Consider the following 23,800-nt stretch of genomic DNA (forward strand, 5'->3'; position numbering starts at 1 on the left):
TGAGTGAGACAGAAACAAATTGTTCAACTCCCAATCTTACACTGAACCACAGCTAAATCCTGTACCGTACTGGTCAAATAAAAACAAATTAACTTCCTCACATATTTTCCTGTCTGTTGGAAAGAACAATCTATATTCCCAAACAGTCATTATTCTTTTGGCTGAAGTGTATATAAAACTGTCCAAATTTTGATGAGGAACCTGAAATTATATTTTGTAGATTTTATTTTGATAATGAGAAAAACAGTATCATAGGAGACCAAATGGATGGCCCATAATTAGACTACTCCATGCAGCTTTTTAGCATGGTCAATATATTGATGGTACAAACTCACACCTGAATGACTTGAAGACACAAGATGCAATCTGTCTGGGCAAACACAAACTTGGGTAAATGGGAGTGCCATGCCTTAGCACTGGCAGAGGGCTACATAAGGGATAGACTGTAAAATCAGAAGATATGGATAATGGATAACTCAGCAATGGATAATGGGGTTTTACCATATTAGCATGACCTTTCTAACAATATAGAATGCTATCAATGGAGAGATTTTCCTATTAGCAGGCTACAACCTCTTTAATCCTTTGTTAACTAATTCACTTGTTCATTCATCCCTCCCATTTTCATCACTGACTGATTCCTTAGACTAGACATCACTAACCAAGGCCCCTGAACAAGTTCCCCTTTGGTCCTCAGGCCCATTTCATTGGCAATGTGGTGACAGTGGTGATGGTTATAGTATTAAGACTGTGGCATTACCAACAGCCAGGAATGAAATATTTGGGAATGAAATATTCCCAAAAAATTCCTTCTTATTTCCTGCAGAAATCATAGCCCTTGTAATGAACAGCTTCCACTGAGCCTGATGTATATTGTGAAAAGGCAGTGAAGCATTTCAATGCAGAAAAATCAGGCACAATTTTATTTTAGCTAGAAGACAAGGAAAGTAAGACAATGACCCCATGGATATACCACCAAGCCTCTGCTGCTCTAATAAGAAGCCTTGGCTTACCCTGATGACATTTGGTGCTTGGGCAAAATATGAAAAGCAGGATGAGCTTTAGCTGGGAGGATAATACTAAGCAGCAGATTTTGAAAATAATTGGGAGTTTTGCCTTATTAAAGACTACAGAGCCACATCATCAGCATCAGTGACCTTTATTTTTTCCATTTAAGAATGTGTTTGTTTGTTTATATTGATGAATATATCTACATAATGTATTTCTCTTCAGCTAAGCTATGGACTTTTTCAAAGATGCTTCTTCATCAAAACATAGTACAGTACATGCATAAAATAAAATCCTGTACCTTGTTATTCTCTCCTGTTCGATGGAATCTTATCCCAGGTTTACACAGAGAAATTCAATCACCCAGTACCACGATGGGTGGGATTCCTCTGATGAAGGCCTATTCGGTTAAGACATCTGATTTGAACTAATTGGATTTTGATGGAACACAATATAAGGCTGGCCTCTCTACTTTCCCAAAAGATATCACCTGCTTCCATTAACAGAACTAGAAGCACTAATCCATTAATCTCTGCAATTAATAGATTAATTCATTAGTAGCTAATTCAGGTCTTATTCTTCCAGAAAGTAAGTACTGTAATTTCAAACAAGAAAGGATAAGGGAGCAATTCTTATTTCACCAGTGTTAATTAGCTTAGGTTTAAGAAGCATCCCAAATTTTTATTATTAACAGATCGCTTATACCAACTGATATTGGTCTAATAAAAGATATCACCTTATCTGTTTTGTATCTCTTAAGATAGATCTAAAAATGTGAAGCCTTAACTGAAACTGTGCCTTGTGAAGAGACATCCAAAGTTATTAGTATTCCTGTAAAACATCTACCAACTTCTCTCCCTTCATTTAGTCAATGCATTTAACTCAATGTATTTAACTCAATGATTACATTACATAGTGCAGATAAATTATTAACTCACAGCCCAATCCTATGCATGTCTACTCAGAAGTAAGTCCTATTAGATTCAATGGGGCTTACTCCCAGGAAAGTGTGGATAGGATTGGGCTGTTAATCATTTGCATTTTTTGATTCTCTAAAATTTCCAAATCAATGTGGTTGGATGTGGATGTTGGGAAGCTCAGGATGTTGGGAAGCTCAGGATGGCCTGCAAGGGTGGCATGTGCAGCTAGATAGTGGTTGAGGGTGGTACTTATTTAGTCTTTTTCCGCCATTCTAATTTGACATTGGAGCATCAAGTGAAAATGGGAGACAAGTCCTGTGTTGATTGCTTTTAGGAACTTGCTGCATCAGCAAATACCTCTTTGGATGGGAGAATGTCCTGATGTTACATGAAATCACATAAAATGATGCAATGTGTGCACTGCAAGCAATGATGCTAGCATGAATGTTTGGAGCCAAAGCACTTTGTATGTGAAAAAGCATTTACAACAGAAGGCAATTAACTAACTACTTTTTTAAACTGAAGCGTTATATCAGATAAAAACCTCTACATCGTATGAAAGCTCTAATAAAAAAAATAATGCTGCAATCTGCAGAATTAAGATTAACAGTGCTTTTTTGCAATTCAGTTTGTGTTCCTAAAAAGTTTTTAATAACAAGGAAGTATTTTGCCTGAGTTATAGATCAGTATACAGAAAGAACCAATGTTACTGGGGATGTTCTTTGTTCTCCAGTCTTAAAGCACCAAACCCCATCTTTTTTCTACAATAAAGCATCCCTCCAACAGAACACACCAGCACCCCCATTAATATACTAAGCATTATGTATAGCTGCAGGCAAGCATTACCGACCAAGGCTCTAATAATTACCTGTTTTTTCACTCCCAGTTTGCCTTTCTGGATGAAAAAGGCATTGCATGAGCAAATACTGAGACTTCAAACCTTTTGTGTGTGTAGAACCCTGTGTACTTTGAGATGGGCCAAAAGGTACTGGAGATATATAAGTACGTATATAGGGAAGGCAGTACCTAGTTGCAACATAAAGGGCCTTAGATCTGAAATAAAAGCCATTGTTTGTAATACAGGAAGGAAAAAAAAGGGGGGGGGAAATGAGAAAATATAGACATATGGTAGGAGTAGGTGGTGGGGAGGGGGGTAGATTTTGAGATGTGATTGATTTCATAGGTAAAAAGCAGCAATGTAGACTTGCCTGATGCCTTTGACAGGTTCAGCATTTGACAGGTTCAGGTTTGTGTCCTCCTTCTGCTGTTTTAAATTTAAAGATGCTACAAAAGATTGTTAAAATGTAGGCCTACCAAGACTTCATAACTTCATAAACCTACAGAAGGGTAGGTGAGAGTGTTAACCTTCATTCTGACTTCTTCTATATATCCCAGGCTGGAGAAATTCACACAAGGTGTGTGGGCAGCGTGGCCAGATCATCTCAAGGAACCTGCAAGTGTTTTCTTTAAGACTCTGGTGGTTATTGCAGCTGCCTCAGTTCTAATATTGCCTTTTGAAGAACAGAGTGCTCTCACACATGAGCATCCACAAAGCATGCTTGATTTTAGGTCTCTCCTGTCTTTGATGAGTTTCTATAGTCATCATCATCATCATCATTCTTTATTTATGGTCACAGACCCAACATATTTCTATAGTCTCTTACTCTTTAAAAGGAGGTGGGTTTGGTATCTAAGATGGTTTAAGGGCCTGTTTGTGTCACATATGATCAAAAATATACCTTGACAACAAGAAGGGTTGCACTTCCTTAGAATTCCCATAAGACAATGGGCAATTTCTCAGTGACTTGAATGAAATCTGTGCATAAGCTAGTGCTCCCTTGCAGTACGTGATAATATGACTGAGCACGCAGAGGCTTATGGGGATCATAAAATGGTCATCCCCATGAATCTGAAAGATATACTTCATTCACAGAAGGAATGCACTAATGGGGTAAATGAATCTCCAGCGACACTGCCTCAAGTCAAGCCCTGGAGTTGTAGGCACACAGGGAGAATGTGGCTTATGCCTAGCTATGAGCTGGGGAGCACTGCCAAGGCATGCAGTTGGATTTCAGTGTGCAAAAACAGCATCAAGTGGCCTCACCCATTTAGGGAAAAACCAGCAGCTTATAAAGAAGAATCTCAACAGTTTAAAATCTAGAGCTGGACTGCAGTTATTAGAGGAGTTCTGATAATTCCCTCAAAGAAGGAAAAGACTTAAAATCAAGCCTAACTTGACGACAACAACAAATTCAAAACCAAACAGCTACCATAATGAGAACGGTGGCAATGATGTGATTGGTCACCACAGAGAGCAAGAGAGAGACGACTATCAGACAAAGCTTGGGGTGTTCATGCCAAGGTCTTACGTACCACTGACGAGTCGACAGGCAGCTGAATACAGCTTAACTGCCTACTCGCTGCTTCCCGTTTGGTGATTTCCTGAAGCAGAAATGAGGAAGGAGGGTGGGGAAGGGGCAAGGAGGGAAAGGAAGGAGGGAGGGTTTACAGGTTTTACAAATTTCAACATCAGAATTGACAATGGCTCAAAGGAGGAAAAGGTTTTGATAAAAAAAGGTTGAAATAAAAAGGGGGAGGTGAGAGAAGGGGAAGGCACCCATTGGGGTCAATTTCATATCAAGGAGCAGCAGTGGAACAGGTTACAGTACACTTCAGTCGTCTGATGCAACCATATAAGCCCTGTGTAAACAAAGGATAGTGGGAGCAGCTGACCACCGTACTTACCTTGAAATTAAGATGTCCAAAGAAAGATTTTTATTTGGTACTAATATACTAATAAAATATTCCCAAATTATTACAAATATACATGTGTGCACACTCACACACACCAATGAACCGAGGATCAGTAGAATCATGTAAATAAACTTTGGTCTCATGTTTCCCCTTCCCCTCTGCATGACACACAGCAAATCACTTTTAAAACTGAAGGAACTTTTCAAGAGCACTTTGTGATCATTAGCGTGTTTATATCCTGTCTTTCTCAATCATATCACAAGGCAGTTAGCATGGCAAAGAGGCTCAGCTATGCAAGGGAAAAGAACATAAAAATTCCACTGGTCATGCCTAAAAGTAACTCTTTGGATCTAGGCCACTTTCATTTTTTTTTTTTTTTGGTTTTTAGATTCCGACAAAATCTGTTTCTAATTATATTGTCAATCAAGCAACAATACAGATTTCATTAATACAGTGGATGAGGTACCATCACCTGAGTAAAGATGAAATACTTAAGGAAAGACACCTAAAACTTTTCTTTCAGCAATGTTAGAATTGCTGCAGCTGCCAGCGAGGGACAGACAAATGTCCCAGTTAATTTATCTGTTCAGATTCCAACTGAAACTCTGCAAAAATACAGTCAGTACTAGATAGTTCTGATACTGATGTGCTCAGCTTCTCCTGAGGTTTTAATGGCCACAGGGATATGACTAAAAGGGGAAAAAGGAGAGAGAGAATAGCCACAAGTCACTTTCCAATGCACCTGTGTAGATAGGCTTACAAGAGCCATTCAGCTCTTGTACTTACTGCTTACTGGCCATTCAGCAGGATGTTGTTTGCTGTGTTGCCAACAGGAAAAGGCTAATCTCCCAATTATATCCTTCATGGAGAATAACTAGGGGATAATTAAGAACCTAAAAACCTAGAAGGCAGTAACATCCCTGTTAGGTTCAATTTTGGACAGGCTTCTGGGGCTTAAATATGAGACATTATCTCATGCTTCAATTCAACGTACATTTTCCTGTTATGTTAGACCAGATAGTAAAAACTCATTTTATTTTGTGGAGTACACTATATTTCAAAAGAAAATTGTACTAATCCCATGGTTCCCAAAGTCCTACTCAGACTTTGGGACTGCAGTATTAGTGGGAGCAGGGGATAGACCTTGATGGTGCTGCAGCTATCGCGCTGCCGTAGGGAGCAAGGATTTTTAAAACTTACCTAGGGGGTTGCGCTGGCCTCTGGAGGGGGTTTGGGAGGCTTGCAACCCTCTCTGTGGGTCTCCCTGCTGCTCCAAATAGCTCTGGTCAACGAATGAAGCCCACTTCCAGTTTTCATGCCAATCAGAGCCATTAGGAACAGTGGAAAGGCCTGCAGAAGAGGCTGAGAGCCTCCCTGTCCCTCCTGGAGGCCAGTGCAACTCCTCAGGAAAAAAACTTTGATGGCATAAAAATGTTTTATGATAAAAACAGAAATGACTATTTTCGCCTGAAGCCAGCGGAGGTGGCAGGTGGACGTGCGTGGACTCTGTGGGGTTCAGAAGATCCTCCGGAAACAAGGGGAGCACAATACCCCTTGCCTCAGGAGATTGCCGGGGCCTTCCCGCATCTGCAATTAAGTGAAACAATGAATACAGGTCCCCCCCCCCCCGTAATTTGGTAAATGGGAACTGCAACCCTAATAGGAGAGTCTACCTATGAAACATGGTGCTGGTTTGCTTTACAGGGCAATTCCTAGACATGCCTACTCAGAAGTAAGCTTCCTTGAGATTTACTCCCAGGTAAATATATCGTATAGGTAGAGGTGGAAGAAAACAGTTTTATTTTATCATGAATTTCAGAAAGTGGTATTATCTACATTTATTCAAAATTTACATTATAATTATAATTGCTCTAAAAATATACTAGGTAGGTAATATAGGTGGTATAGTGTCAGCAGATGCAGCCACAGCCATTACTCATGCATCCACCATTAAACAATAAATAAAAACCAAATAAAATGGTGGTTTTTTCAGATTTGGGGGGGGGGATGCCTTTCTTTCACAAAAACAAGAAGTGTAGAAAGCGGAGTTATGTGTTTTTATTTTGTTATCACCATTTTCTCCAACCTCTAAATATTGCACATTTTAACTGAAAGTGGTAGAAAGGGAAACATATCAATAGGCCTGGAAAAGCTAAACAGCATAATCACGTTTCTGAAGGTTAATCATGGGACTGGAGTGGGGCTTTTCCGGCAAAAGACATGACCAAGATATGTTCCCAGAACATCACTGAATGATAAGTGCAAACAGATTATCTTTTTCCTTCTTCTGCTTCAGAAGTTAGAACTCTCTTGTTACACACTGTTTAGGTTTGGCCTCAGGGACAACAATCAATGTGAATCTTTTCTTTTTTTCATCATACAACTCCAGGAAAAGTTGCCAACCCCTACCATCTTTATTCACAGGTTGCTTTGTGGAGATATGAGCCAGTGACTAAGGACTGTCAGAGACAAGCACAGAAACTTGTAGGGAACATGAAAGGATTACCAATGGAAGAATATCCTTCACAGATAATATTATCATGAAGTCCCTCAGGAGAAATGCTTTATCTCTGACAGAAAGCTCTCTCACCAGGAGCCAATGTTTGTTTCTGAGATAAATCCCCCAGGGCATAGACCTGACAGCTCAGTCAGTAATTTTGCATTACCATCTCTATCAAACAGAGTCACACTCCTCTCTTCTTGCAAACCTTGCAACTGCTCCAAGTTCAGACACAAAATTCAGAATGTGAATAATCTCATGTGACGGCAATGATACCTACACTTGGGCTACAGAAGACATGTGATGTGCATCCTGGGTGAGGTAACATTTAAAAGGTCCAGGCTAAAAAGTTGTTTCAGAGCAGCTTCATTCCTATAGGCCCAAATCCTAACCCATTTTCCAGCACTGGTGCAGCTGTGCCAATGGGACGTGTGCTGCATCCTGCAGTTGGGGGGTGGCACTCACAGAGGCCTCCTCAAGGTAAGGGAATGTTTGTTTCCTTACCTAGGAGCTGCAATGCCCTTATGTCGGTGTAGAAAGTGGGTTAGGATTGTACCCATACATGTCAGTGCTGCTTAGCAACACAAAGGTCCAGCACAGTTAGGGCAAAGCACTAAGATTAACAAAGTGTTTCCAGAGTTGAGGAAAGGCACTTGAGGACCTGAGAGATAAAGTCAAGCCAGTAGCAGCTGCACTGAGAGATGTTTTTAGGGGCAAATGCAGGAGAAGCAGGTGGGGTGGGGTGGAGGACATAAGCTACAAACTGCTGTTCAGTGAAAAAAGATTCAAGTGACAAAGTAGATTTTACTACTTCATTTGAAAGAGGATTAGCTATGTGATACTATCAGGAGGGAGTAGTCCTTCCTGTGGGATCTGGGAGAAAATATGAAAAACTCTAGTTAAAAACTTGAAAAAACATTAAGAAGCAGTGATAGATCTTAAAACAGAGCACAGTATGCTAATACTATACTGTCCACAGAGTTTTGCTGATTCATATCAGTGGACATTTTGACCACAAATAAATAACCGTATTATATGCTAACCACCGGGTAGATGGGACTCGTCAGCCTGGGAAGGCAGCTCATCTGAGAGAAGGAAAACTCTGATCCCAAACCTCCACTGCCTTGTGGCTACATCCAGTTATGGAAAAGGCTTCAGGGGTCAACCTCGATGCAAAATCTGGAGCCGGAGTCCCTGAGGCAGTTCATGGCTGAACACAGTCACGTTCTGGCAACTCCTGCGACGCCGCTGGAACCAACCTTATTGGCCTCTGCCTTTCCATTGGACCATTTCAGCGACATGGAGAGGGGGGATTTGCTGCATGGGTAACAGCCTATCCTCCATACCTACTTTACCCAGGCTTCGCGCACTGGAGAGGACACTCTGTTCCAGAACCACCATTCAGAGCGTGACACCATAGTCTTCCGAGACTGAAGGATGCCAACAACAATTATATGCTATATATCTGCTTTGATATATATATATACCCACGGACATATGGGTACCATTATCAATTGCATTATCAAGTGAAATGAGTACCATTATCAATTGCAGGCTGTGATTTAGCAAAACCAATAAGTGACAGCAAGCAATATTTCAACCTGGGTAGTCTTGTTAAGATCAATAAATCTAACCCAGGAGAAAGAAATCCGAACAAGAGTCATGTAGTTGTTTTGCCTCTGTTGCCTGTACTGTGAAGCATCACCTATGAAAGGAAACCTTTGATTGCTGGGGATTGACACAATGATCCTTCCCTGTTATCTAAGACAAAAAAACTATTACATGGCGTCCTGGTCATGATACCAAGCCTGGAAGAAAGAAGTCTAAAAAGCCAACGAAAAGCAAGAGACACAGCAGTTGCTGCCTTGCCCTATTAATGTTCTTAATAAACTGCATTTCAGAAGAAAAATAAAAAACCCAAGAGCTCATCTAAATGGGTTTTTATAGTGTGAATGACTAAAAGGGCAAAAACGGTGACAAACCAAATTGGTTGGTATTCACCCATCACACCAATATTAACAATATCACTTTAATTTAGAACTTGAGCTACTAGGTGCTACTGAATAGTCTTGTGCAGAATGGTGTCTCCGTTTGACCTTTATCATGTTGACATTTTATTGCTTTAAGACTAGCTTTTTTGTCTATTTGCCTGAGGTATAGGCAGAACTTGCTCAACTGTTAGTTTCCAGAAGACTGAAATTCTCATTCACCCTAAACTGGCTCCCCAGGCTGAGTCAGAGGCCAAGTTCATCTTCATCCTTGAAGATGATGACAAAAGTCGGCTCTAGCTAGCAGAAGAGCCAGGTTTTTGGAAAATCAGTTCACAGACATCAAGAAAAAGGGAACTAAAATATGCAGAAGCGTTGTTGAAGAAGACAGGAAGAAATATCCACCAAAGTACAACAGCAAATAAGATAAAACCAATCACCTCTCATATACATTGATGGGGCAGCTTTTAACTGGCTTTTAAACACATCCAAACGTATCTATACTGGCTGGCAGCAACTCCCCAGCGTTTCAGTTAGGAGTCTATTTCCAGCCCTATAGGAAGGTGTCAAGAGTCACTGAACCTGGTACCTTCTGAATGCCAAACACATGTTCTATTCCCTAAAACCTTAATTTATGAGACATGAGCTAAGGAACACAGCCTTTGCACAAACCATTTTCTTTTCACTAGCCCCCATCATCATACTAACAGCCCAATCCTATTCATCCTCCCTACTGATGTAGCAGTGCCAAAATGGCTACCACTTCATTCTGCACATGTAGCAGTTGTGGAGGTCTCCTCTGGGTAAGGGAATAATTGTTCCCTTACCCAGGGTAAGCTTCCATGGCACAGGGGGTGGCGGGTTCTACTTGGAACTGCACTAGTGATGGTACAGGTCAGTGTGGATCCAAGCTGTGGGATTGGGTCCAGGAAGGAGGTTAGGATTTGGCAGCCACTGCTGCCACCAAACCCACCCCTTCTCATACTTGATCCGCCAATCTCCTACTCCAACACTGACCTGTTCTGCCTCCATCCTTGCATTGTTTCACTCTCCCCTGCCCCCATTCCAACTTTTCCTCACCTCTCTGGCCACCTTACCTTTAGTGGTGGGTGGCTCTGGATCAGCTGGTGTTGGTGGAAAGGCTCAGGTCTTCCCACCAGCGTCCCTGGCAGTGTGCTACTAAGTGCACTGCCAGAGTGCCTTTTATGACTAGCACTGACTACTTTGTGGAAGTCTGTGCCAGTGGAAGAGGCACATTGACATTGCCAGGATCAGATAGGATTGGCTGAAAATGTAGGTTCTGCACCTCTCATACTACATATATCAAAGAAGCGACAAAGAAGTTACTCAAAGCTTTACCTCAGTCTGAAAACCTTCCACCAAGATGGCAACCAACAAATTAAAGAGAACGTAATTCCCAAATGTCATGAGGGCAATGAAGTAAAGGGCAGCCCAAGAAGAGGTAGAAGCCATGCCATTGTACAGGACTTTATTCCAGTCTTCCTGAGTCAATATCTGGAATGAAAAAGGGGACCATGTGATGTGAGACAGCAGCACAGGCCATTCTTCATTAGTGCAGAGGAGAATACATATGCCTACAAACATGTATTCTCATCATAATGTTTATTTCCCAGTGTTATCCAACACACAGGCTACTGAACACACTGGTTTTAGTACTGAATGCTATTTATTGGAGCATTTTTAAAGAATGTCACAATACTGTGAGACATATTTGCAGGCACAACCCAAATGAACCTACTGTAGATACTCACCTATAAGTCGATATCACAGATCTCTTATGAGATGGGCAGCCTAATCATAAACTATTCTGGTACAGGCAGGTCAGTTGGCCTAAACTTAAATCAGCCACAATAGAGTTACTTGGATCTGAGCCACCTCAAGAGGTGGCGCAAATTTAAGCAGCCCAGAGCTGCTCCAGGTCGCCTGGGACCGGTTTAGGATTCGGCATAAGTGCCAGATCCTGGCCCCACCTTCTACTAACCCACAGCCTGACCATGGGCCCACCCACCTCCCACCCTCTCCGGCCCTGAAACACCTCCATCCCCACACCCCCCCACACCCCTGTGCTGGCCTGACTTGGCTGGCACAGGCTTACCTTTGCACCAGCCCAACAGGGCTTGCTCTCCTGAGGGCATGGAAGTGCTTTATGACACTTTTACAATACCGCTGGGCTGGCACAAGGGACTTGCACTGGCCCATCCCAGGGGCTAGATTGCACCCTTAGGGCCCAATCCTAACTAAGTCCTCCCTGCTGATGCAGCCATGCCAGTGGAGCGTCTGCTGCATCCTATAGGAAGCCTGAAGCCTGTCATAGAGGTCTCCTCAAGGTAAGGGAACTTTTTCTTTGTGAAATCCAATTGCCCCAGTGGGTCTCCTTGGTCTCCTTATGCCAGCTCTTTCACTGGTGCAAGTCTAAGGTGAACAAGGGAGGGGGAAGGGGACAGGGAACAATATTAGGATCCAGTATGTGTAAGTGTCGCCGAGATCGTCCCCCTCATTCTCCCGTTCCACCTCTCGCTTGCCTCCCTCCCTGCCAGAAACTCCCCCATTCCCCCCCTTCCTGCTCTGTTCCACCCATCCCTAGCCACTCCTGGTCTCCACTGCTGGCTTACCTTTGCTACTGGAGGTAGCTGGCACCAGCAGTGGACACAAAATTGCTGCTTTGGGTGTGCTGTGCATGCTGCCATATGGCCAGTCATGACAGTGGAACTGTGTCCCCCTGGTTGTAAAGGGCAGCAAATCCTAGCCAATTCAAATCAGAATCATGCATGCATGGCCCTCCACCTATATATCACAACTCTCACTCATAACTGGTTAAAAACTGGTTAAAATACCAAATATGACTGATGGGCTGAAGCACATAAGCATAAGATGTACTGCTTCTTGACTGAATGACCTTAACAGCTTCTAATTAGCTACTGGTAGGCTTCTAATTAGTTTTTTGGTTAGACCTATCTTTGTTCTCCATTATTCATTGTCTGAAATCCCTTCTGTTCCTTCCTCAGACTTAGTACTGCAAATAATCTTCATTTATTATATGATTAGAGTAAATGAGCAGAGCTCAGTTTAGCAACAAACCAGTGAAATGCTGAAGTCTGATCATAATTCTCATTTCTGAACACTGAACTCTTTCAACCCCCTTTCCCCAAACAGTTAACTGACCCAGCTACCTGTGCCAATGCCAATATTTAGACACTAATTTTACCAATGTCTGTGTCTATTTCTTTCTGCCAACACTGCCAAATCTAACAATTTGTGCTGGTCAACTCTGCTCAATCCTGAGAATGCTGGCTTCCTTTTTAAAAACTCAGTTCAGACCTCCAGATTGCAATGAAAAATATCACTGCTGGTGCTGCCAGATGTCCTTTCTTCTGATGGACTGCTTTTAAAATGTGCATTGGGTTCTAAAGCATCAACATTTCACAAAATAAACACATCAGCTCTTCAAAGATCTTGTTATCTGAAATTTTAAACCGCAAACTTAACCCAGGTACTATCTTTTACGGTCAGCCTTCAGGAACTCTGTATTTCACCACTAACTAGTCCTAAATTCTTATTGTCCTCTAAATATGCTGTACGGAATTTTGGAAATCCCAAACTGATATCTCTTCAAAGATGAGTACTTGGTTGCTATGGAAGTATATAATCATGAGTGATATATTACCTGGAAAACAGTAACAATGGCCCAGAGCAAGGAATCAAAGTTCTTTCTGTCAGGAAGAGTGTCTCCATCCCTCTCTGAAGCAAACTTACAGCCAAAGAGATGCATTCCAAGGATACTAAATGTGGCGGGGGGGGGGGGGGGAAGAGAGAAAAAGGATTGAATGATACATTAAAAAAATTAGAACAAGATAGTACTAATGACAAACTGACTTCATCAGCTTGGCAAACCATGTTTGAAGGAAATTTTTTTGTTATCCCACAAACAAGCAAAAACTTACATGACTTTCTATCAGTTCTGTGGCAACTAAAAAAATGAAGGCTCACATATGGTGGGGGTCATATATTGTTCTGTCAGTCAGTCAATTTATTAATATGGTCAAAGACCAGCATAAACAAAATGTAACAACATTGCCTGTACAACAAAATTTAAAATTTTTTGACAGTTAAATGCACATCATACTAAAAACAGGAAAACAGAGAAGATAACCATCAGAATTTTTTCTCAAAATGATACCCTTGCGGGTTTTGCAGGCAGCTGCCAAGAAACTAGCACTCCCTCTTGTGAAGTGCGGATTAGCTCTCTTAAGAAGTTCCTTGGCTTTCTCCTCATCGGGCAGGCCTGAAAATTTCCTAGTCAAGGGAGTAATAAACATAGCACGTATCCCATGATAAAATGAGCAGTGGAACAAAACGTGCAATTGTTTCCACCTCGCCTGAGCCACAGGGGCAAATCCTTTCAGGAACAGGGATCTTCCTGTAGCAACCCTCAACAAATGCTGAGGGGAGAGCTCTCCATCCAGCTAAAAAGAAAGCTCTCCTATGCCCTGAAAGCTCAAGAAGCAAGAGATAGGTGGCTGGTGCAGGTATATATCTGATGTCCTCTGTGGCTAAGAAATTTGGAGTTCTATTAATATCCTCTTGCCGCTCGATGTCCAACAACCTCTGCTTTATGGTTGCTCTTGCTTGATTCAAATCCATAGCCAATACAACCTCTGGAGAAAATCCTAGGTGTCTCAGCTTTGTGTAAACTGCCTTGAGTCAGGTCGACTGAAAGTTGTCACGTAGAATTAAAGATGTTAAACCCTGGGCATTAAAATTTAAGTTGAGCCAGAGGTAGATAGAAGTTAAAGAAACCCTAGCCTCAGCCTTTAGCAGACCTGAATCCAAATGCAAGCTTGCATTGGAGACATAGCTAGACACTCGAAATAATGATCTTAGAAATTTGGATTGAACACACTCCAGGGTGGCAAAGCTAGAGGACGGAGAGCCTGCAATTGTCCCATATAAAAGTTGGGACAAAGTTTTTGCTTGGTATAGTTTGATTGCTGCTGGTATAAAATGGCCACCTTTAATGTGTAGAAACTTAATTATTGCTCGTGCAGACTTCTGACCTGCCTCAGCCACATGCTCACGATGAGCGATTCTGATTCCGGTAGAGTGCAGCATTACCCCCAGGTATTTGTAAGTAGTTGCCTGATCTATCCTCTGGTTATTGATACTCCAAATCCTACTCTTAGGTCTCTTGCCAAAGGATAGAACTTTGGTTTTCCGATAATTGTGCCAGCTGATTTTCATTGCAGAAATGGCTAAATTTGTTTAAGGCCCTTCAAAAAATCCCACTGGGGTTTTTGATAGGATGACCGTGTCATCGGCATAGAATAAGACAGTTATCTTACGATTAGCTAATAATGGAGGATGAAAGTTAGGATTGCTCTTATAGTCCACCAGACTATTTATATAGATGTTGAACAAAAGGGGTGCAAGAACGCAGCCCTGTTTTACCCCCTTGTAGGTTGGAATGCAATTTGAAAGATGCCCGTTCCTAGAACATCTCACAAGAGATGTATTGGTATATAGAGCACGGATCAAGAATAGTAATCTGTGATCAATAGACAGACCCTCTAGTTTCTCCCACAATTTTACCCTAGAAATAGAATCAAAGGCAGACTTTAAATTGATAAATGCTGCATACGGGGAACCAGAATATTTTTCTAACAGATGCTGCATGATCAAAGTATGGCCAATTGTTGACCTACTTTTCCTGAAGCCAGCTTGCTCCTCTACAATTATATTTTCTTGTTCAGCCCAGCATTTTAGCTTGTCTAGAAGATGACCTGTGTATAATTTGCTAATAGTACACAGCAGACTTATCGGCCGATAACTAGCTGGGTCCTCCTTCCCACCTTCCTTGTAGAACGGAACTATAATTGCTTGCCTCCAGTCCTCGGGTATACGCCCTGTGGAAACAGTACTGGTAAAAAGGGAGGCTAAAAGTGGAGCTCACCAATCCATGTGATTTTTAATCAGCTCAGGAGGGATACTGTCAATACCAGGGGCTTTGCCTTTTTAAAGTTGGTTAATTAATGAAATCACTTCGTCTGTTGAAACGGGAGACCACTGAGGTAAGTCATCTAACTTTTGCAAGGGATCTTTACAAGATAAATCAGCATATAGCTTATGAAAATAAAGTTCCCAAGCACTGGCTGGTATAAGGGAGTCTAAAGGGGAAGAATCTTTAAAGGAGTGATTAGATATTAGTCTCCAAAAATAGGCTGAATTTTTCTCCTTAGCTGCTTGAATAAGTTGCTCCCATATTACCAGTACATCTGCCTTCCTCTTCCTAATCACAATGTTCTTATAGGATTTCTTAAGTGCTAAGATGTGTTGGCGAAAGATGGAGTGTCAAGGCCAGGGACAGAATGATATGCCAAATAGGCAGAAGTAAGCGCCTGCTTGGCTTTGAGACATTCCTTGTCAAACCACCTTTTGGAGTACCTTCGCACTTGGTTAACTTGTGAATTGGTTTCCAGTGCCAGCAAAGATTTCAATTTCTGGCTAATTTGCTCGTATGGGGACAAAAAATTATTTCCCCCAGAATTATTCATGATGGCACTTCGACATGCTACCATACTGTCATCCTCTAGAAAAGCCTTTGCCTTTTGATCGAGCCAAGAGGTCCACTTAGCATGACATTCATCACGTTTTGAAGGCTTAATAGATGTTATGGACAGATCTTTGAGGTGAACTGATTGGGATGGCAAAGCCAACCTCAGTAAAAGCAGTAGATGGTCACTGTCTAAATCTGGGAGTACCTGAAGGCTTTCCACCCAGGGAAGTAAATTATTGCAGACCAAGATATAATCAATAGTGCTACACCTTGCTCCTGCCATAACAGTAAATTCCCCTGGGTGATCCCCAGGTGTAGCCCCATTCAGAATATTGAGGTTGAGTCTTTTAGCCATAGTTAGCAGTCGAGAACCGGAAAAATTTGCTTTAGTATCCTTAGAAAGACATGGAAGGTACAAGTTAGTATGTTCGCCGCCCTGGTCCACCACATGCCTGTCAGCCTTCCCTTTTGAGGGATGTCTATTAGAGCCAGTGCAGGCATTAAAATCTCCCCCCAGAAGAACCTTATCTGCCAAGTTATCTAAGATTAAATCTTCAACATACTGTTCCAAGGCAGCCCAGGCCTTATTAGTACAGACTTTTGTTTGTTGAGGGTTGAGATAAATATTAACCACCAAGATTGTTTGATCACCTAATTCAAAGCAAACAGCCATGGCCTGACTACCCAAGGGATGTAACTCCATGCATCTGATGCATAAACAGGTGGAGACCAGGATGCCTAAACCTCCCTTCAGCCTCCCTAATCCTGTCCCTGGGATTGCCCCATTGCTGAAGGAATGGTAACCATCAACCCTAAGTTCGCTGGCTGTTCAGGTTTCCTGAAGTAGGATTATATCAAAATTCTGGTGGAAAAAGGAAGAATCCTGATTATTGCAATGGGCCCAGCTAGCAATATTCCAGGAAGCAATTTCCAAGCGTTTCCCTAGATTCAATTCAGACTTTTCTTTGCACAGTCATACTGAACCTGCTTCTCCCAGCTGTTGATCCGTGTTATTTTCTTCATTTGTCGTGGAGAGCCCAGGGTCATCTGAAGAAACAATCATATTGGACCTTAATGCTCCTCTGTTGATTGTAACAGTTGGTTCCAATGGGAGTTGAGGCCCCTCCACAGAGGACAGTCCCTTATTCTTTAAGGTCTCCTTTGACAGATTGTAAACAGTAGAACTGGTGGGGGTCATTTTGGGGGACATCAAAAATAAGCCAATGGGTTTTAGTGCTCTTTTTCTCTCTGAAGTCTGATGGATTGTGAAGTCTGATGGATTTGAATACTTACAAACCATAATGTTGTTCAGCACTGAGAAATTCAGGTTTTGAAACACTGTGCCACAGCACATTGGTGTGTCACAAATGGTCTGCAGGTGTGCCACTGGGAGAGGGTAATTTATTAGTATGGGGGATTTATTAGTTGATCATAATTTATATTAATATTAATTTATTAGTATGGGCCATTGGGGGATGCAAACCCCTGTGCAGCAATGCACAAGGTGTACCTTGTCAATTCATCAAAAAACTGGTGGTGTGCCTTGGACAATTTTAGCACTTAGTGTGCCAAGAGATGAAAAAGGTTGAAAACTGCTGATGGCGGGAATGAGTTAAGCACAGGTTTCCAAACTATGTGGAGCTTCAGCACAAAACATTCAATCATCTTCCTTCTTAACAATCACTTTTTTTTTGTATTGGGTATTCTGTTCTAGCACAAAAATAATCTTGGTTGATCTCATCTCAATGTACAGAAGTAGCAGAGTGCAAAAAAGAATAAATGCCTTTATTAAATACCTGAAGATAAAGATGAAAAGCATCAGAAGCATGCAGAAGGTGGCCACATTGTCCATAGTTTTCATGAGGACCACTAATTGTCGTTGGAGAGCAGGCATGAAACGGACCAGCTTCAGGACTCGCATAAGACGGAAGGTCCGTAGAACAGATAGACCCCCACCCTGCTGTCCCACTATCTCCCAGACACTAAAAAGAGAAAGAATAATAATAATAATAATAATAATAATAATAATAATAATAATAATAATAATAATAATAATAATAATAATAATAATAAAACTTTATTTTTATCCCGCCCTTCTCCCCAAAGGGACCCAGGGCGGCTTACAACATATTAAAAAACAAAAACAAAAAACAACAGATTAAAACATAATTTAACAGATAAAAAACATTAAAAACACATTAACGGCATTTGACAAGAAGCACATCATCAGTGCATATAGTACTATAGTATTATTAGGATTTTACTATACAGGTCCAGCCTATTTATACACTGATTTTTTATACATGGATTTGACTCAACCTGAATGGCCCCTGCAAATGAGAAGGAATGTGCTGATCCCTGGAGAAGGGGAAAAATGCATCCCTTTAAAATCAGTTTAAAAAACTGAAGAGTCCTTTAACAATAACCTCCTTAATATGGGAGAGAGAGAGAGGGCAGCTGGCTGACAATCCATCAATCCTTCTTTCTCCAGTGGACCCCTCCCTTCCCCCTGAGCACATGAAAGAAAGGTGATCATTTTGCATTGGTGAAGGGAGGGGCTGAGTGAAGCGCCTTTGTAAGCTCTTGGAGGAGGACTGATTGATGGATTGTCTTTTTAATGACCCTTATCTTACATCACAAAGGTCAGCAAGGCTGTTTTTAAATCACCAGAGCAAAGAAACTTTGTTTTTTAAATTGATTTGCTATAGCGCATTTTTTGCCATCCACGTGAGTGCTTGGAACGGAACCCGTGTGAATGATTAGTCTCAACCTGTAGTACAAATTATTACCATTCAGCCACAGCGCTGCTTATTTTTCACCTTGATCGCTGCACAGATATGCACTGGGCAGTCATGTCAATTGCCCGGCGTCCCAGTAGGCTGTGCAGCAGGATGTCTGGGAAGACAAGACTGCCTGGAACATCCCTATGCAATAATTAAGGTGAGAAATAAGGAGCACCATGGCAGAAAGATAAGTGTCACTCATGGGGGGGGGGGCTTTTTTCAAACCCCAGATCCGGGCTGAGGTTTGGAGAAACCTGATCTAGACTTAACGACTGCAGGGCATTTTATGCAAGGCTGCCACTGAAGATCTCACAAACACTTCAGTTACAGTTCAATCTTAACTAACCTTCCAGAACCAATGCAGCTGTACCAATGGGGCATATGCTCCATCCTGGGAGGGGTGAAGGAAGTCACAGAAGCTTCCTCAAGCTACAGAAATGTTTATTCCTTTACCTCAGGACTGCATTACTGCTGCATCAGTGCTGGAAAGTTGATTGGGATTGGGGTGTTAGACTGCTAACTGGCATAGGTTACAGGAAACATGCAAGTTTTACAAAATGTTTCCCATGTATTTCTTGATGGAATTCAAAGAGTTGGTACTAGCCTATAAAGCTCTATACTGGTCTTTATAGGGAATCTCAAGGGTTGCCTGCCACCTCATGCTTCTGCTTTCTAAGGTCAAGCAGGTGGTGACGAAGAAGAAAGCCTTCTCATGGTAAATCCCTGCCTTCAGAATGCTTTCCCCTTGTCAGTATAGATGGAATCTACACTTTGGGTTTTAGGTGTCAGGTAAAAATGTTATTTTTCTTTCTCAGGCCTTTAACTCAGCAGGCAGGACTTCAACACTGTTGGTTTTGAGAGCGTTTTTAGGTAAGGATTTCAGAGACTGCAGTGTTTACAGGTTTACATCATTAAGTGCACTGCTGGGGTTCATTACATTTATTTTAATCGGTCTGTTGCTGTCTTCTCTCATGCTTCCATGATGCTATTCTTCAGTACTTACTTTTATTGGATGTGTCATATTATCTGTAATATGCCTCAAAATTTTTCTGTAGTCCAGGGATAAATGAACATGAACATAATTAGCCATATAGAGACAGGAGTCATGATACTCCATAGAAGGATAGTTCCCAGTTTTCTACTGGGAAGTTCTACAGATAGAAATACCTTGTGCCTACTTCTTAGTGCAGTTGTATGTATTTGTAAGAGGCCAAGAATGATAGTTATATAAAGTTTCCACAGCAGCTCCGGAGTACATAATCTAACATATGAGTTAAGAAACCATGACGTCCATAAACATTCCAGTCGCCCCTCACTATTTTGCTGCAACATTATTCCACAGTTTAGTTGGGACAAGGACAATTCCATGTTAATTACCTGATCACTACGATGATCCCATCAAAGATATTGTATGGATTTTTGATGTAGCCGAAAGGGCCATACACAAGGAGTTTCAGAAGCATTTCTAGGGCAAAGAGACTAGTGAAGACAATATTGCTGATTTCCAGGGCATTGGTCAGTTCTTCAGGCTGGGGAAAACAAGAAGTGTATGAATGAAATGTGTGCTCTGATAGACAAGAAAAATCAAGTGTTCGTAAATCGTACAAGACAGTACGATGAGGTTAAATAATCCCATGAAGCTCAAGGGTGCTTTTTTATTTTTAAAAGATCTTCCAGCTAGTGGTAACAGGAGTAACAGCCCAATGAGCTGCCCAGAGTGTGGGGCTGCCACGGCATCCAACACGCCCTGTGCAGCCACCGCCTCCTCCTTGGGAGAAGGGAACATTTGTCCCCTTCCCCTGAATAAAGGAAGAAGCCCCGTAATGGGGCTACTTAATTCTACGGCAGCTCTGGAGATGCTACAGAATCGGAAAGCTCGGTGTCAGGCCATGGGGCCCAACATGGAGCTCAGGATCCAGTGGAGCTGGATCTCCTCCCGCCCAGTTCCCTCCCTGCCCTCCCCCTGCCCTTCCCTTGCTCTGGAATACCTCCTCCCCGCCTCCTCCATGCCCCCACCTACCTCTCTGTCTCCCAGCAGTTCGGGTGGCAACCGAGCAGCGGAGCACCAGCTTTCCACCAGCACTAGCCCAGCACCAGCTAGCACTGGGCTAGCTCTGGCACCGAGGGCTCACAAACATGCTTTACGGCATGTTTGTGACAGTGTGCGCCAGCAGTGAGCTGGTGCACACTGCTTAGGATTGTGCTCTAAATTATCAATAAGAGAACTTGAAATAGTCATTATAGCATTATAGACTTCATAGTAATTAGTGGTAAGTACAGCAAAGGGCTGCTAAAAGCAGTTGTCATCTGCATCATCTCACAAATATACTACTATGGGCAACTCCTGGACACATTAGCCTCTGCATCATCCTAATACATATATACTAATTAAGGGTTGTTAGAAAATAAATTGAAATATGCAATGAATATTTTGAATAATGAGTAGTGGTTTTCAGTGCTCTTCTCATTTTTGTGCGTGCACAATGAAACTGATTTCAAAAGACCTGATTTCAAACTGTTCTAAGTATCATCTTGATAATAATGATGCTTTTAAAATATTCATCATTCAAACGTTTAAGAAACATACAAATCACAGATCACTGTTGGTTAAACATAGGGTTTTCCAAGCACAACACTTTAGTTAAAAGTAAAGCACTTTGTGTAGAACTGCCAAAACACATACCAAATAATTCACATTGGTGGGATCTGTTGCACAATTATCAAGAAGTTGGGGCATCCAGAACTCCCTTGTGCTGCAAGGGATGACTGTGATTTGGGGTTTTTGTCTGCTGGGTCATTCCTGACATCACCACTTGGAGCAGAATCTCATGAAACCTGACTGGCAGCTTAACTGGCTGTGGTTTCACTGATGGGGAGCACAACTGGGAGTGGGAAAATTTAAGGTGTAGCAGGAAAGGTCTGGGTAAGAGAGAGGAGGCAAAAGAAGAGGATGGAAGGAGATGATGAGACAAAGGGCCAGGAGATAGGGAGAAAGGATGGTGAGTGGAGACAAGGACTCAGGGACGAGTAGTGCAAGGAGACAGACATAGGGAAGGCAAGCTTGGAAGGACACTACAGAAGAGGAAGGCAGAACTGGAAAGGGGGTAAAGAAGGCTAGAGGGAGAAGCAGACAAGCGTAGAAAGAGGGACAAGGACTGGGAAGGGTTAGGTATTCAACCCTGGGAGTCAGTAGCCTATCCCCTGCATCTGGGCTCCAGTCCCTCAGGAAGCATTACAGCTCAATCCTGAGCTTCCCGGCATGCGCGACTGCAGTGGTGTTGAAAATGGCTGCTGCAGCATCCTGAGCGCAACCTGGGTAGCTCTGGTAGCTCCTTGTGGACTTTTGTCCCCTTCTCCCAGGCAAGGCAAGTAGCCCTGCGATGGGGCTACTGGATTCCATGGCGACCCAAAGGTTGCCATAGAATTAAGAGCCTCTGTGTTGGGCTGGAGGCATGACACGGAGGCTCAGGATCCAGTGGAGCAAAGCTCCACCGATCCCACCTCCCTCCAGTGCTGGAACGCCTCCTCTCCACCTCCCCTTACACCCCTTCTGCCTCTCTGCTGCCCAGCAGTTCGCGTGACTGTGGAGTGGTGGAGCAGCGGTGGTCCACTGGCACTAGCCCAGCGCCGGCACTGGACCAGCACTGAGGGCTGCAGACCTGCCTTATGGCATGTTTGCAACAATGCAAGTAACCAGCAGTAAACCAGCATGCACTGTTTAGGATTGGGCCCTAAATTGGGAAATATCCTAGCCTCATAAACTGGCCACTCTTACTCACCTGGAGAACCTTGAAGTGTGTGTGGCCCTCCTGCACGGCATAAAGATGGAATGCCAATGAAGGGTAGAAGAATGGGAAAGATTTTTTGGGGGGGAGGGGGTGAGCTGGTGAAGAGACTGTCGACTCTTTAATAAATAGTAGAATATCAGAACATTCTCTGCCTATTTTATGCATCACAATGTGTCTTCTCAACCCATACAATGTAGGCCTGTCCCTTTGGGAGAATCAAGGGGTGGGCATGGACATTACAGAAGCATTTTATTATTCTTTGCACCAGTACAAAGACAAAGAGCATTCTATATTCTCACATTATAGCAGGTGTGCAAACAGGGCAGCCTACAGACTACACACCAGCAACATACTGCAACTGTACGCAAAACATGTCTGTACAATAACATTCAGTGCCTGTACCTGAAAAGTGAAAATGCTAATATAGAAGTACAGCAGTATAAACATGCCTAGAAAAACATAATAGTGTAGTCAGATTTCCTAGGAAATCTTTTGTTCTGGCCTGGGAAAATGAATTTCACCATAGAATTCCTCTTGAGGGTTTCGGTGCATTTCACATGTCGCAAGTTAAGACACAGTACACTCAGCAGTTAGCTAAGTTCCATCCAGTGCAGAGGCCTGTAGCTTGTGGTTTGGACTCTGAAGCTTCAATAGCCTAATTCCAGCTGTAATCAGAAATGCACTTTAAAAAAACCCCAAGGTTTAACACGTTTGTGTCTTATTGAATTAAATTGGATTTAGGCATCTTTCATAAGGCTGAACACAGAACTGGGTCCCTCAGTACTGAACTTACCACAGGGGTTTACAACTTTACGGTCCAATCCTATATATTGCTTGTACTGGCAGAGCACATGCGCCACCTATCACAAAAATGCCAGAAAGCACATTGTGGCAGTGTGCCTACAAGCAGTGCCGGCAGGAAGGCCAGAGCCTTCCCGATGGTGACAGCATGTACAGTTACACCTGCTGGAGCAGGTAAGTGCAATACAGAGGTGGGGGAACATGGGGAGGGGTGCAATGGGATGGAGGAGGGTGGCAACAGGGGTGGGCTGTGCAGATCAGGCCTGACAGGGGTGTGCAATAGGTAGCGCCAGTGAATGCCATACCTTATTCCCCTTTCTGGGTTCAATCCACTGACACGGATCAACCCAGACTTCCACCAGCTATATATATTTGCAGCTGCTGGGGGTTACCCTAGGTCAAAGGGACAAATGTCCCTTTATCCAAAAGAGACCTCCAGCAGCCAAAACTTTTCCTCAGGGTGCAGCGCCCCTATGCTGGCACCACTGCAGAGGCACAAAGGATTGTAAGATAGACCAGGATATCTAACTTCTTTGAAACCACTTTATTTTCTTGCTTGGTTTTACAGTCTTCCTACATGCTCACTGAATTTTTTGCTTTCCTACTTCAGTGCAACATTTTACCCTGTAGAGCTAGAGCCAGATAGTTTTGGCATCATCTTGACACTGGAATGCAATACAGATGGAA

At 42.6% G+C, this 23,800-nt stretch overlaps 1 protein-coding gene across 1 annotated transcript in view; it reads right to left on the minus strand.

The window, feature by feature from the left end:
- The window catches only part of CACNA1G (calcium voltage-gated channel subunit alpha1 G), a 221,334-nt gene that overhangs the window by 108,258 nt on the left and 89,276 nt on the right, over positions 1 to 23,800 (minus strand). Inside the window, exons 9-13 of the mRNA XM_066614932.1 lie at positions 19,902 to 20,053; positions 17,538 to 17,723; positions 12,856 to 12,970; positions 10,530 to 10,685; positions 4,302 to 4,370 (exon numbers count right to left, since the gene is read on the minus strand). Coding sequence (XP_066471029.1) covers positions 4,302 to 4,370; positions 10,530 to 10,685; positions 12,856 to 12,970; positions 17,538 to 17,723; positions 19,902 to 20,053 — 678 coding nt within the window. The remainder of the gene's footprint in view (positions 1 to 4,301; positions 4,371 to 10,529; positions 10,686 to 12,855; positions 12,971 to 17,537; positions 17,724 to 19,901; positions 20,054 to 23,800) is intronic.

This window comes from Tiliqua scincoides, chromosome 2 (genome assembly GCF_035046505.1).
Source record: "Tiliqua scincoides isolate rTilSci1 chromosome 2, rTilSci1.hap2, whole genome shotgun sequence".
Taxonomy (NCBI): Eukaryota; Metazoa; Chordata; class Lepidosauria; order Squamata; family Scincidae; genus Tiliqua; species Tiliqua scincoides.